Below are 14884 nucleotides of genomic sequence, written 5' to 3' on the forward strand. Positions count from 1 at the left end.
GGCTAGAGCCACCACTTGGGCATGTATTATGTTTCTAGGGTTGGGCTCTTTGCCCATTAAAGCGGTACGTGAGCTGATTTCAAAACATCGTGAGATAGTTTTGTCCTATCCGGTGTGATATACGAGAACAAAACAAGAATTTGCCATATACTGATGAAACTTTGCATTCAAATTTAGTTGTCCATAACTGATATACGAGAACAAAACGGTTCATATATTGCATATAGCAACTTACACAGACGACACATTTTGACGGTGGAAAAGAACAGATTTCAAAACCCAGAAAGTAAATAACTTAAGTATGGCAACAAATCAATCAACAGTTTACACACACTAGTACAAAAAACACTTTGCGCGACGCAGGTCCTTCGTCGCGCGCTAACCGTAGCGCCAAGGCAGTGACGGAAGGGTTTGCACGACGACGAAGATACCTACGTCGCGCAAAGCCACTTTGCGCGACGCAGGCTTTGTCGTGCAAAGTCACTTTGCGCGACGTAGTCACATGCGTTGCGTAAAGTGGATTAGATCACTTTTTGGTTTTGGTCAATTTTTTTTTTTTAATTTTTAATAATATTGTAATTAAATTCTACACGATAATTAATTAACCAAAGAAAAGTATTTAATTATAAAATATATGAAAATGTACATACAAAATGTCCAAACAAAAAAAAATTACATGGAGTCTTCTAGGTGAAGTGGCTCGGAGGTCGAAGGTGGAGTAAGATCAGGTACTGGTAGCGAGATTTGGATGCCGATCATCTGTATGGTTCTTACAAGGTCTCTCACGTGCACAACACAAGCCTTCAGCTCCTCGCCCTGGGCCATCATCTGCTTGCCCTGGACCGCAAGCTTACCCTTTAGGGTTATCACTTCCTCCTTCAACACATCGACATATGCGGTGTTCGAACTGGAGCAGTAGATGCTGATAATGCGGGAAGCTCATTGGTCACACTCCGACGACGAGTGATCAACTGCAACATCTATACACTTTTTGAACCATAAAATTATAACATTAGAAACTAATCGTTTCTTGCATTTGAAACTAATCAATTAGCAGCCAAAGTAATAAGTAGGTTACCAACATTCTTAATTTCAAAACAAGAGGAACTACCTATCCATTTTCATAGCCAACAAAAAAAAGTGCATCAAGTGAAACAAAAAAGAATGGGTAATCCAACACTATTTTATAAACAGTAAGCTCTATTTTATTTAAAAAACCTATAGGGCGTGTTCGCTTGGGTTGGTTCTAGTTCAAGCCCTCATTTTAACAAGGTCAAAATAAGGAGACTAGGTGAGGCACTAGTCCCATTTAGTGAGATTGGCAAATAGCACCCTGTTTGATACAGCTTAGACTAACTCATAATAGCTCAATTCGGCAAACTAATGCGGTGTAGCAAACATAGCCATAAAGTCCAAGCGAAGCAAATAGCCGGAAATCTTTCTTCTTCTAGAATCTCTCACGTTCATTGGGCATAACCACGTTGTACACACACACACACACACACACATATATATATAATATATATCCCAATATGTATGCTTTATGAAGGCAATTTAAGGTCCCATGTAGGTCAATTCAATTAGGCAAATATGGAGTGTTCGTGTTCCAAACAAATTTGGGCATTCCAAATTGCAGTGGCAAACATTTTGCAATCCATCATCCAACCAACTAATCTTCCAATTATTTGCATATACATACATATATATACACACACATATATATGCTTGGAATATGTATTTAATTATTGCAGAGAAGCAAAACGGAGAAACGAGAAAATTAAAGGGGAAAGGAAAAGGGGAGAAGAGAAAGAGAACTGAGCAATCTTTCTTCTTCCCCTAAACAAAGGTTTCAGAATGGTGCTGATAATGATTTCTACAGCCTGCAACTAGTGAACGATTGTGGCTGAATGTATAGAGAGAGTGTTCTCTTAAAAACAATTCTAAGAAATCAACTTCCACATCTTTCAATCAGTGCGAGCATATAGGAAATGGAAAAGTTTCACATGCCAAAACTGAAACCAATGTCATAACAATGAAATGAAAAGTTTCACATGCCGAAACTGAAACACACGCAACACTGCTACAACTTAGAAATTAAAATGCCAATTATCTAAAGCTAGTCAATTCTACTTCACATGGCATTGGACAATAACACAGATTTTTCCGACTAATGACAAGTCCGCTTCTAAATGTAATTGGTTTTCTCAAATCATCTTAAACACAGAATACTGAATGTACAATTACAGGGATTGTCGTACCTATGGACTCCTGCAGATGGGTAAGAATGACTTGCAGCAGGACGAGCTCTTTCAAAGGCCAAATGAGGTGAATGCAGCTGCCCTATAGCTTCAGGCAACCTATGTTGAAATAAAAATCAATAAGTTTTTAATATATAACGAAACCCAAATGCGCAATGGCTATTCAATGACAGGTGTTTATGCATAACTCAGGCACATTCATGCATCAATAATATATCATAACACTATATTCTTCTCTGATGTGTCATAAATTAAACATGTGCCACAAGAATGTGATCGCATTGAGACAGATACACATGGAAAAAAACATAAAACACTAAGTGAAACACATAATAATGAATTTATATGTTTAATTTACAAGGGTTCTCTTTACCCATGGACTCCTGCAGAAGGGTAAGGTTGACTCGCAGCAGGACGAACTCTTCCAAAGCCTAAAGGAAGAGAATACACCTGCCCTGGAGCTTCAGGCCCCCTATGTTCAAATAAACCAATAAGTTTTTACCAAAGCCAAATGCTCAATGACCATTCAATCACAGGTTTTTATGCGGGACTCAGCACACTCATACATCGATGCTATATCATAGCACCATATTTTTCTATGACATGTACATTAAACATACACCAAATAATTTTGTGATCGCATTGGGACTAATAACAAAGACAGAAATCATATAACACCAATTGAAACACTTTTAAGGAATTTAAAAGTTTACAGTTCTTGCTGTTGTCATTACCTTCGACAATAAATTTGATTCTAGACGAACCCCTCAATTCCAAAACCCTAGCTTGACCAGAAAGAAACCAAATTTAGCACAAATTAAAAAGAAAACCCCAAAAAAATTAAAGACTGGGAAAACAAAAACACTAATAAGAAACGTACTCAAATGGAATGCAAACTTGCCAAACTAGAGATGCGAGCTTGTATTTGCCAGAGAACTTGCACAGATTGTTCAATCTTGGTAATAACTTCAGCAGAATTGAATCAAAGTCATCGACAAAATTGCAAAAACTTCAGCAAGAACACCTCCATGTTCATACACAAAACACATATACAGATCAACAAAATTGCAAAAACTTTAAGCAATCAACTCGAATCACTTCACGGAAAAAGCAATTTCACAAAAAACCAACATGCAATTTGAGCCTAAACCCTAAATAACAAAAACCCATCGAAGATCAGAAACCCTCACCTTCATTTTGGGACTTGATTCGCGTCGGCTTCGAGATTCGCGTGGCTGCCCGTCGTTTAGAACGAGAGGGAGAGAGACAACCGACAGAGTAGTGGTAGTGGTTGGATTCGAGATTGTGAAGAGGAAAGCTTGCGAACGAGAGGGAGATAGATGTCCACGGGAAAGAGAGAATGAGAGATGAGCGAGAGGGAAGAGAGAGGTCTATACGGGAAAGAGGGAAGAGAGAGGTCAATTATACGGGAAAGAGGGAAAGCGGAGAGAGAATTGAAAAAAAACCGCCTATTTTTCACTATTTTACCGCCAAATTTATCATAACTTGCGTGACGTAGGTACACCTGCGTCGCATCGTGCAAAGATGTTTTGCGCGACGCAGGTGTACCTACGTCGTGCAAAGATGTTTTGCGCGACGCAGGTGTACCTACGTCGCGCAAAGTGTTTATTTTTTTATTTTTTTATTTTTTCCTTTTGCTTTTCTCTTGCCCTTTTGCTTATGAGTACAAAATAAATAAATTAAAATCTACTTACTAAATATATATATTATTGAACTTGATGGGAAATGCATTGTACGAAATTAGTTACAACGATTAAACCGTCAAACTTATTTGTATATATTTCGAGATCACATACGCCAAAAATCGAAAAAAAAAACATTCAGAGATCAAGTAACGGGACAAAACTTTTCGACGGTTATAAACGAAAAAGCACGATTTAACGGTAGTTTTAACTCCGATTTTGATGATTTTTTAGAACTACACTCCTTGACCCTATATTAATACAATGAACTAATTCGATCTTCAATTTAAAATATTTACACTAGTGGACACCACAAAATCTTATGTTATACTTGATGAAAATATAAATAAACTCCAAGTGTTAGTGAATGTATCGTTTTAATGGGATATGCATTGTACGAAACTAGTTTCAACGATCCAACCATCAAACGTATTTGTATATGCTTTGAGATCACGTACGCCAAAAATCGCAAAAAACAAACATTCAAAGATCAAGTAATGGGACAAAACTTTTCGACGGTTATAAACGAAAAAACACGATTTAACGGTAGTTTTAACTCCGATTTTGATGATTTTTTAGAACTACACTCCTTGACCCTATATGAATACAATGAACTAATTCGATCTTCAGTTTAAAATATTTACACTAGTGAACACCATAAAATCTTATGTTATACTTGATGAAAATATAAATAAACTCCAAGTGTTAGTGAATGTATCGTTTTAATGGGATACGCATTGTACGAAACTAGTTTCAACGATCCAACCGTCAAACGTGTTTGTATATGCTTTGAGATCGCGTACGCCAAAAATCGCAAAAAACAAACATTCAAAAATCAAGTTACGAGACAAAACTTTTCGACGGTTATAAACGAAAAAGCACGATTTAACAGTAGTTTTAACTCCGATTTTGATGATTTTTTAGAACTACACTCCTTGACCCTATATGAATACAATGGACTAATTCAATCTTCAATTTAAAATATTTACACTAGTGGACACCACAAAATCTTATGTTATACTTGATGAAAATATAAATAAACTCCAAGTGTTAGTGAATGTATCGTTTTAATGGGATACGCATTGTACGAAACTAGTTTCAACGATCCAACCGTCAAACGTGTTTGTATATGCTTTAAGATCGTGTACGCCAAAAATCGCAAAAAACAAACATTCAAAGATCAAGTAATGGGACAAAACTTTTCGATGGTTATAATGAAAAAGCACGATTTAACGGTAGTTTTAACTCCGATTTTGATAATTTTTTAGAGATACACTCTTTAACCCTATATGAATACAATGAACTAATTTGATCTTCAATTTAAAACATTTACACAAGTAGAAACCACAAAAGAAAAAGGCAATGCAAGAACCCCAAAAGAAAGCAAAAGGAAAAAAAAACAAACAAACAAACAACTTTGCGCGGCGTAGGTACACCTGCATCGTGCAAAGCTGTTTTTCTCCTCTTCTTAGCTTTTGTTTCTCTAAACCTATCAAAATCCTTCATACTCCTAGTCATTCATTCTACTCATTCAATTGTTCAAAACCAAAACTCAACTTGTTAAAAATAAGCTAGCATTGACAAAGATAATTAAAGAAAAACATAAATACATAAAAATAAAAAAATTCAAACATAAATGTAATTAATAAATAGCTAATTAATAAATCAAATAAATACAATACCTGAAGGTGAAGATGGTGATGGTTGAGAGAGGTAGAGAGTCTGAAAGAGAGTGAATGAGAGAGGTTGAGTGTGAAGAAAAAGGCCCATATGTGTGGTTATTTAAGAAAAAAAAGTCGTTGACTTTGCGCGACGCCACCCACGTCGCGCAAAGTATATTTGCACAACGGAACTTTGCGCAACAAAGGAATGCGTCGCGCAAAGCTGTTTTGCGCGACGTAGGTGCACCTACGTCGCGCAAAGATACTTTGTGCGACGCTTTGTGTGTAGCGTCACGCAAAGATACTTTGCACGACGAAATTTGCTACGTCACGCAAACATGTTTTTGTACTAGTGACATTCTCACAGATATGCATCTTCACGAGCGAGGTTCCAAGTAATCCATTAACATCAAGCTTCGACGCCTTTTTATTCATACTTCACCTAGTAGAGAAGATGGGTTCCGATTTTCCGTCTGAATTTCTAAGCTGATGGAAGAAGAAGATGGTTTTGATAGGGCATGCAACCTAACACGATATAGATCTCAAGAAGATGCAGTAACAGCAGGCTGGATTGGGTTAAATGCAACCTGCTCGGCACAAGTTAACACTTCATGAGGCCCTGCCTCGTCTCGACCGACACCCATAAGGTCCAGGTAGTACTGGTAATGTGAAACGATGTTGTTCATGGCATCAATGTCACCCTTGCCACAAACTGATTCCCCATAAAGAATATTCATTGTAGTGCCAAATCCAGGAAACCGCTTACTCAAGGTATCGTTCTTGGTAGGCTTCCAGTCTCCAACAAATGCTTGGTGGGCCGAGGGTTGTGACTTCTTGATAGGGGTCATCCACCTCCATACTGCAGCTTGGAAAGCAAGAGTAGCGTTCTGCTCAATGTATTCTGGATGGTTCAACAGATCCACCTTCAAAGCATCTCCAGCAGCACCGTAATTGTAGTTCCTAGATGGTAGAACCAATGTTAAATTAGTAACATTGTCTATTCAAAGAACTCAAACTACAACCTCACGTATCTTCTAGAACTTCAGATGTCACGAGATTTGAGGAAAAAACATAAATGTGACAATAGCTAGACTATGGAACAAACTGACAGACAACAACAAAGGCTTATCCCACTAAGCGGCGTCTACTGTATGAAGACAAATATGTCTGACGACTCTGACCGCAAAACAACTCCATCTAGTTTCCGCCACAAGTAAATTACTAGCTTGCAGTATGTATCATCTAATTTGTGAACTTGCTAAGATGGCATTATACGAGTAGACCAACGAATTAATCTCATCTAACGATAGCTCGCTCTACTTTACAACACAACTGACATCATCTTTGGTTAATTTATTTGGTAAACGAAAGCTCGGACAAATGAATATTATGAAAGGAAATCGACATAAACCAATGATAAAATAGATGGAATACAAACCAGTAGATAGGCAAAGCACCACGGCCATAGTATTCAGCCCCAGGACTGCAGGGATATATGTACTTGTAATAGTCATCACAGTATGACTGCATGGGACTCATTTCCCTGTTGTAGCAAAGCCCCCAAGCGTATGGTCCTCCGGTGGCCACACCGTAACCGCCTGGAACAATCATCCCCATCGCCGTCAACAACCATAGGAACACCGGTATACATATGTGAAGTACAGCAAAAGCTTACTGTATTTTATAAGGGTTAAAAATCTTTTTCGTCACCGTATTTATGGTCACTGCGTTTTCAATTTAGCCAATTCGGTCACCGTGTTTTACAAAATTTGCAATCGTCGTCACTTCTCGTAACTTTATGTTAAAAAGAATTATTAATTTTTTCATTTTTTGACTTAAAACACAGTGACCAAATTAGCGAAAATCGAAAACACTGCGACCAAATTGGCAAAATTGAAAACACAGTGACAAAAAATTGTATGAAATCCAAGTTTTTTCCTTCAAAATCGACGTTGTTCATAAAGCCAATTCACTAAAACTCAACAAATCTCAATCAAACATTACTAATTATAAAAACAAGAGCTACCCAAAATAGCAATTCTATGCACAAACAAGAGTGGTGACTTACAGGAGGTTTTGCTGCGGACATGTCCAAGAAAGGCGGTGATCTCCTTCATCTGCATAAGCTTCCCACCGGTGGTCCTAAACCCAAGAGGCTCGAAAAGCGCTGCGGCGGTGATAAACGCCTGGTAATCCCAAAACCCAACGGCATGCGCCACCGGTATGTTTCTCTTGGAGAACAAATTCTCAAACTGGTAAGTCTGGAAGTAATCGGAGATGGTGAGATTGCAACAGTACTTTGACCACCCTTTACACTCCCACCCTTTGTCGCACAACTTCTTCCCCCTCACAATCTTCACTTTCACGACGGTGGACGAGTAATCGCCATCGTTGCTGGCACAAAAGACAACACTCAGCGCCACCACCGCCACCAATGCAGCAGCAGAGATCTTCATGGTTGGATGCAGAAGAACAAATTTGATTACATGATATTCAACTTAGGATCATCTCTTTCGAAGATGGTCTTATAGATTTTAAACTTAAAGCACTCTTTTCTTAAGCATTTGAAGTGGAGCAAAAAATAATCACAAGGCAACACGTGAATTTTTGGTAAAAATAACAAAGTTACTCCTAAGACATACAAGTTGTACTAATCACTAGCAGTGGACAATCATTCTTTACTCAAGCTAAGAGTGTCCAAAAAAGATAACCAATTCCAAATTATTTCATTCATCCTCATCTTAGGTAATTACTTCATAACTTATAAATTATTCCATATAAATAGAGATTAATTGGCTAATTAATGGATTAAATTCTAATTAATCCATTAATCACTAATTAAATCTAATTAATCCATTAATCACCAATTAAATCATCTATTTTCACACAAAAAACCTCTAAGGGCTGGCCACCTCCATTCCCTATATATATGACCTTATTTTTTCTAAAAAATGAGGTCCACACTCTTGCAAAACTCCCATAAACTCTCCAAACACTTTTCTCTCTAAATTCTAACTTTGGCATCGGAGGTTCTTCGGTCAAAACCCCCATTCATCGTGGGCACGTGAGGCATTTGGTCTTGACTAAAGGTGTTGATTGTTTTGTAGATGCAATTTTGTCAAAGAAGGAGAAGGCGAAAATTTGCATCCACAAATTGGTACTTTCATTGAGAGCTGAGATCTACACTCATAGAAGACTCTTGGCCTTGACCAAAGGTGTTGATTGTTTCGTACGTTCTTATTATTAGAATTTTTTATTTGCAAAGATTCTTTGATAAAATGCAAAAGAGAAATACAATAGTTAGAAATTTAGAAATTCCACAAGTGAAAATTCCAATATTCAAGAAATGGAACCGCGGCGATCCACGAGACTAAATGTGATCTTAGGGGGAGCGGCACCGCCACCACAAGGCTCAACCATGGCAACCCCCGCGGTGGCCACCACGACAATCACCCATGGCGAGGTCCATGGCTCCACCACCACGGCCCGAGCCATGTCACTTCATGCCCAACGCGAGCCCAATGCATTGCCAAGCCAAGCCCAGGCCTCGCATTCACGAGTATCACTTGTTGAGCAGCCTGCTCTATCGGCTTAACTTGCTCTCGTGGCCCAACCTGCCCTTGTAGCCCAACCTGCTCTAGCGGCCCAACCTGTTCTAGCGGCCCAGCCTGCCCTCGCGGCCCAGCCTGCTCCCACAGCCCAACCTGCTCCCGCAGCTCTGCCTGTTCCAATGATTTCCCAAGCAGCTTAAGTAGGCTCAAGAATATCTCGACCATCCTGAGCAACCATCGAGCCAAGGGCATTTTTACCATATTTCTCCACAGATTTGACATTTCCCAACTCAAATCTCATGCCTGAAGTCTACCATACTTCCACTGCTCAATTAGGTATATTCCTTCCAAGCTCTTCAAATCTAAATAGAGAACAACACTTGTCTCGACAAGTCATAGAGTTGACGAGCGCCCTTGCACAACAGATGACCTTGGTGAATCAACTTTTGCAACGCACCGAGATCCAACGTGCCCCGGACGAGGTATCCCGAGGTAAGATAAGGGCAGATGAACCTTTCCAGTAGCGTCTCGGCAAGCAGCCACTCGACCAGCCACGAGCCGAGCATTCGGGCAATGTACATTCCCGATTAGGCTTCCAAGATAACGTATATTCCCGTCTTATAGCGCGGAGGAGCGTGCCCAAGGATAAGTATACATTCACGGTTGGGGCCACACTCTGATAATCAACATGAGTAACCTTACAGGCAAAGCATTCATTTGCGGCTAGGCCAGCAATGAGTATCATGCACATCACATCGGAGCAAGTAGCACATTGGACGGAAAGAAACAGTCACTCAATCCGGCTTAAGTTCAAACAACAGCCTGTGAGTTACACACTCGCCTGCTAGGAAGATACCACACCTACCGACGAACATATAAAAGAGCAGCTTAGACCAACACATCATGATCGGGGGCAACCGAGAGCTCGGCCACCCCAACAAAGGAAAATTCAAGAAGAAGTAAAAAGGCTTATGACCAAGCGATTACGCAATTTCTCGCACCAACCAAGCCTCAAAAAGGCACAAGATGAAACACCTAATGATGGCGCAATAATTCAGGGAGCAGCTCACTGCACTTACACCCTTATGTGGGTTCCACAAGCAGTTCGAAGTCTCAAGTAGTTCACTAAACAAAACCTCGTAGCCTGAGGATTATTTCAGTTATCCAGTAGTCCAGCTTTCCTCAGCTGCACTCACGACAACAACTTCTATGCTCTCCAGTACGATAGGATAAACTAATTGCTCTCCAGTGCGAGAGGGTAACCAATTCCCCGACACCCAAAAGGGTCTGCTCTCCAGTGCGAGAGGATAAACTAATTGCTCTTTAGTGCGAGAGGGTAAACCAATTCCCCGACACCCATATGGGTTTACTCTTCAGTGCGAGAGGATAAACTAATTGCTCTCCAGTGCGAAAGGGTAAACTAATTGCTCTTAAGTGCGAGAAGGTAAACCAATTCCTCGACACCCATCTGGGTTTGCTCTCCAGTGCTAGAGGATAAACTAATTGCTCTTCAATACGTTAAGGTAAACTAAATCGCTGACACCCATCTGGGTAAACTCTTCAGTGCGAGAAGGCCACATAGTTCAAAAGATCGAATGCTTGAAGATCAACGAAGCAATAAATGGTTATGGGCAACAGCCACTTTTACACTTAATAGTTCGCTCATCTGACACTTCATCTTGAGCAACTCTGATCTTGGCAGTTTCATCCTTGACTGCTCCATCTATGGCAGTTGAAAATCAAACTCAAGTAGTTTCCTCATTTTCAGCAGACAGCCCAAACAATTGCCTATTCCACGCCACTTCCTCGGCCCATGTCAAACCAATCCTTGGCTTCAATCAAGATGAGCTGCTCAAGCAATGTCCCTTGCCACATCACATCCTTGGCCCATGCCAATCCAACTCCTAGCCCTTGTCAACCGACGTGCCGCACAACCCCGACGATTGCCCCGTGGCAGCACCACCCAAGAAAAATACAAGAAGAAATTAAGTTTTTATTACATTGGTGACGCATGGAGAAGACGAAGAAAGCAACGAAAGACGGTCATTTACACGGGCAAAATGTAGAAGATTGTTAGAGGAGAGGGAACAAATATCCTTTAAGCTCTCTCTCTTGTAGGGTAGAATAAATCACTCTCCAAAGTTGATTTAATAACCCATTTAAGGTGGACTTAGATAGGCTTTGAGAGAAATTTATTTCCCTTTCCTAGAAGGATCTAATTTCATATTAGAGAGGGAATTTGCATCAAAACAGGAAATAATCCTAAGTTTCCTAGAGCAAGAAGATCTCTACACCTGCTACCCTTTCCTACGAGCAGCCTAGTAGGTGTGGGGGCACTTGTGGAGCCAAAAATAATCACAAGGCGACACGTCGATTTTTGGTAAAAAGGACAAAGTTACCCCTGAGACACACCGGTTGTCCTATGCGCGAGCAGTGGACAATCATTTTTTAATCAAGCCAAGAGTGTCCAAAAAATGTAACCAATTCCAAATTATCTCATCCATCCTCATCTTAGGTAATTACTTCATAACCTACAAATTATTCCATATAAATGGAGATTAATTGGCTAATTAATGGATTAAATCATAATTAATCCATTAATCACCAATTAAATCACCCATTTTCACACAAAAAACCTCTAAGAGCCGGCCACCTCCATTCCCTATATACATGACCCTATTTTTTCTAAAAAATGAGGTCCACACTCTTGCAAAACTCCCAAAAACTCTCCAAATACTTCTCTCTAAATTCTAACTTTTGTATCGGATGTTCTTCAGCCAAAGCCCCCCCAATTCATCGTGGGTGCGTGAGGCTCTTGGCCTTGACCAAAGATGTTGATTGTTTTGTAGGTGCAATTTTGTCAAAGAAGGAGAAGGCAAAAATTTGCATCCACATTTGACATCCTTCGTTTTTCTAAAAAAAACTTAATTTAAGAACGAATATCTTTTTTTTTTTAGAAGAGATCATCCCCGGATTTCTTTCACCAAGGCCACCGGATCAAATGATCCAGGCCTTTCAAATTTCATCCAACGGCTAAAAATTATTACACCTTTTAAGAAGTCAAAACAGGTGGACCGTTGGATGAAATTTGAAAGGGCTGAATCACTTGATCCGGTGACCTTGGTGGAAGAGATCCGGAGATGATCTCTTCTCTTTTTTTTAGATCAAGGAGGGGGATCTTTAAGATTTCTGAACTCCACTTGAACAATTAATTATACATAAATTCAAGGGCAAAAGACTGTTTACTACCCTCATGTTTCATGATTTTCAACATTTAGTATATCAAGTTTTTTTTGTCCTAGAGTCATACCTAAAGTCTAAATTTTGAGACAATCTCATACATCCGTTAGTCAAACTGTTAAGTCTCTCATTAACTGTGACGTGGCGCCTATATGGACAATGACTGGGCACCACGTGTCATCCACGTGGAAATTAAAAATAAATTATTTATTAAATAAATAAATAAAATTATATATATATATATATATATATATATATATTAAAATTTTAATAAATAATAAATAAATAAATAAAAACCTTCATTTTCCCCAGATTCGGAAGAAGAAGAAGAAGAAGGAAGAAGGAGAAAAAGGGGGAAGAAGAAGAAAAAAAAAACGAAATCTGCAACCAAGATTCGAAGGAAGAAGGAAGAAGAAGGAGAAAAAAAAATGCAGATTCAGAGGAAGAAGAAGAAGAAGGAGAAGGAGAAGGAATAAGAAGAAGAAAAAAAATCGAAATCTGCAACCCAGATTCGGAGGAGGAAGAAGAAGAAGAAGAAGAAGAAGGAAAAAAAACTGCAAATTCGGAGGAAGAAGAAGAAGAAGAAGAAGAAGGAAGAAAAAAAAAAACCGAATCTACAACCCAGATTCGAAGGAAGAAAAAAAATGATTTTGCAACCCAGGAGGAAGAAGAAAAAAAAAAAAAAACCGAATCTGCAACCCAGATTCGGAGGAAGAATGAAGAAAAATAAACCTAGAGGAGTAATTCTTAAATGTATATTCACATCCCTACCTAGCACGAGGCCTTTTGGAAGTTCACTAGCTTCGGGTTCCGTAGGAACTTTGAAGTTAAGCGAGAAGGAGGCCATAGCACTCCTAGGATGGGTAACCCATTGGGAAGTTGCTCGTGAGTTCCAAAAAACAAATCCGTGAGGGAATGGTAAACCCAAAGCGGACAATATCGTGCTACGGTGGTGGAGCGGGCTTGGGATGTGGTGGAACCCGGGTCGGGATGTTACAATTGTGACAGCCCGTCCCAAATTTTGTGTTTTTATTAATTTTAGAAGTGTGAATTTATGAAAATACCTTAGAGACAAGGACTTTGACTTTCGTGGATCATCGTTTAGAGTGACGTATGACTTATTCTTTTAGCATATCCTCGTAGTATTTGTCACTACGAACGCATAGGCGAAAGCTGTTTACGAGTCAAAATTATAACAGTATAGTTACGGACGTTTGAAGTTTGTTATTTAAAGGTAGTTAAATTATTTGAACTCCCACCTTGTGGGAAGACTAACCAATCAGCCTTTAAGCAAAGAGAAAAGGGAACCAATCACATAAAAGGAGGACAAAGCCTCTAGCCAATCAGAAAAATGAGCTTTCCCGTGGGTTTTTCCGCTCACGACCACCCATTTTCCAAGGCTGATTTCGGCCAACTCCGGGGAAGTTTTTCGAAGCCACCACCACCATCTTGAAGCTCTCATTCCCCTCTACAGAACCCACCTAAGAACCACCTTGGTTAACCCTGTACGTGGCGGTTCGAGGCCACAAAAACCGATGAAAACAAATGGTGTTCCGGCCACCCTTTTCATTTTTCCGACGAATCGGCAAAGCAATAGCCGACACCACCACTTGGGCTTTCTAGCCCATCATCCCAGGAGAAAATCACCACCAGCCTTAACCCCGTTGGAGCACCGAGGAAAAAGAATCGAAGTTCACCCAAGTATAGGGTTACCGACGGATTTTAACAAAATTGAAGCTCTTCCCGGCCTATTTGGCCTGGGTCACAGTTTCCGACGACCTTCGCCACTTTCGAGGTGTTTCCCGGCCAAATCACGATGAGATAGCCATCATGTAAGGTTGCCCAGAAATTCCGACGAGTTACCAGTTTTCCCGCGGACAGCCGTCTTTCAGACCATTTTCCGATCACCTCCGGGCACCAGTTGGACTCCAAGCTGGCGCCAATCGCTCGGGACGCCCCGATGGTTATGCTAGGAAGTTGTAGCATGGACTCCAGGTGAGTGGATCTTTCCTTGCTCATCTTATGTTTCATGATTGATAATTCTATAAATACTTTTAAATAAAACTGAGAAACTTATGCCATGACATATATATTTATATGTTATAAAATACTATGAGATGGTTGAGTTAGATTTCATTGTGATCTATCCATATACGTATTACTATAAATGATTATTGTGAACTACGAATGGTTTGATCCCTGCTTATGGTACGTAGGCAGTCTAACGAGACGTTAGATGCAGCCATATAAGAAATGAGATTAAATAACCGAGACCATAGCCTTGTTTAAGGAATTGAGCAATATGTGTGGGTTTTTGGTTTTAAGTATATATGTATACACTTGATATTTTCCCATAAATATGTTTAAATGAGATTATGCATTAAATGCCATGCATATAAGTTTATAATTTGTATATGAATTGGCATATGATGCATTATATATAAGTGTGTTGCTGTGAACGCTCTGAAGTG

General features: G+C 39.6%; 4 protein-coding genes across 7 annotated transcripts in view; 1 reads left to right on the plus strand and 3 right to left on the minus strand.

Annotated features, from left to right (window-relative positions):
* LOC126618874 (chitinase-like protein 1) overlaps positions 1 to 8093 on the minus strand; it is a 57791-nt gene extending 49698 nt beyond the window's left edge. The window contains exon 1 of the mRNA XM_050287080.1: positions 7691 to 8093. Within this exon, the coding sequence (XP_050143037.1) occupies positions 7691 to 8078 (388 nt within the window). The 5' untranslated portion in view covers positions 8079 to 8093. The remainder of the gene's footprint in view (positions 1 to 7690) is intronic.
* The window catches only part of LOC126618864 (importin beta-like SAD2), a 128525-nt gene that overhangs the window by 102564 nt on the left and 11077 nt on the right, over positions 1 to 14884 (plus strand). The gene's annotated exons all lie outside the window — the stretch shown is intronic.
* On the minus strand, positions 602 to 3711 carry LOC126618876 (uncharacterized). 3 transcript variants are annotated; one of them, XM_050287084.1, is made up of 6 exons: positions 3449 to 3711; positions 3139 to 3224; positions 2993 to 3039; positions 2632 to 2719; positions 2259 to 2357; positions 602 to 980 (listed from the first exon to the last, which is right to left on the minus strand). In XM_050287084.1, the coding sequence occupies exons 1-6, from the start codon at positions 3452 to 3454 to the stop codon at positions 968 to 970; spliced, it is 339 nt and encodes a 112-aa protein (XP_050143041.1). In that variant the 5' UTR covers positions 3455 to 3711; the 3' UTR covers positions 602 to 967. The 3 variants fall into 3 exon arrangements, with proteins under 3 accessions (XP_050143041.1, XP_050143042.1, XP_050143040.1); XM_050287085.1 differs by having other exon boundaries at positions 602 to 987; positions 3449 to 3701; XM_050287083.1 differs by lacking the exon at positions 602 to 980 and having other exon boundaries at positions 1909 to 2357; positions 3449 to 3704.
* The window catches only part of LOC126618873 (chitinase-like protein 1), a 43278-nt gene continuing 34392 nt past the window's right edge, over positions 5999 to 14884 (minus strand). The window contains exons 2-3 of one of the 2 annotated variants that reach the window (XM_050287079.1): positions 7061 to 7220; positions 5999 to 6582 (exon numbers count right to left, since the gene is read on the minus strand). In XM_050287079.1, coding sequence (XP_050143036.1) covers positions 6165 to 6582; positions 7061 to 7220 — 578 coding nt within the window. In that variant the 3' untranslated portion in view covers positions 5999 to 6164. The remainder of the gene's footprint in view (positions 6583 to 7060; positions 7221 to 14884) is intronic. The other variant, XM_050287078.1, reaches the window with a different exon arrangement.

The sequence above is a fragment of the Malus sylvestris genome, chromosome 4 (assembly GCF_916048215.2).
Source record: "Malus sylvestris chromosome 4, drMalSylv7.2, whole genome shotgun sequence".
In the NCBI taxonomy this organism is placed as follows: domain Eukaryota; kingdom Viridiplantae; phylum Streptophyta; class Magnoliopsida; order Rosales; family Rosaceae; genus Malus; species Malus sylvestris.

Excerpts from the sequence above, each read along its gene's own strand:
- LOC126618876 (XM_050287083.1), bottom strand. Across the intron at positions 3,040-3,138 it reads CAAGTTTGCATTCCATTTGA|GGTTTTGGAATTGAGGGGTT; the intron begins GTACGTTTCTTA and ends TGGTCAAGCTAG. Across the intron at positions 2,358-2,631 it reads CCTTCTGCAGGAGTCCATGG|GTTGCCTGAAGCTATAGGGC; the intron begins GTAAAGAGAACC and ends ATTTCAACATAG.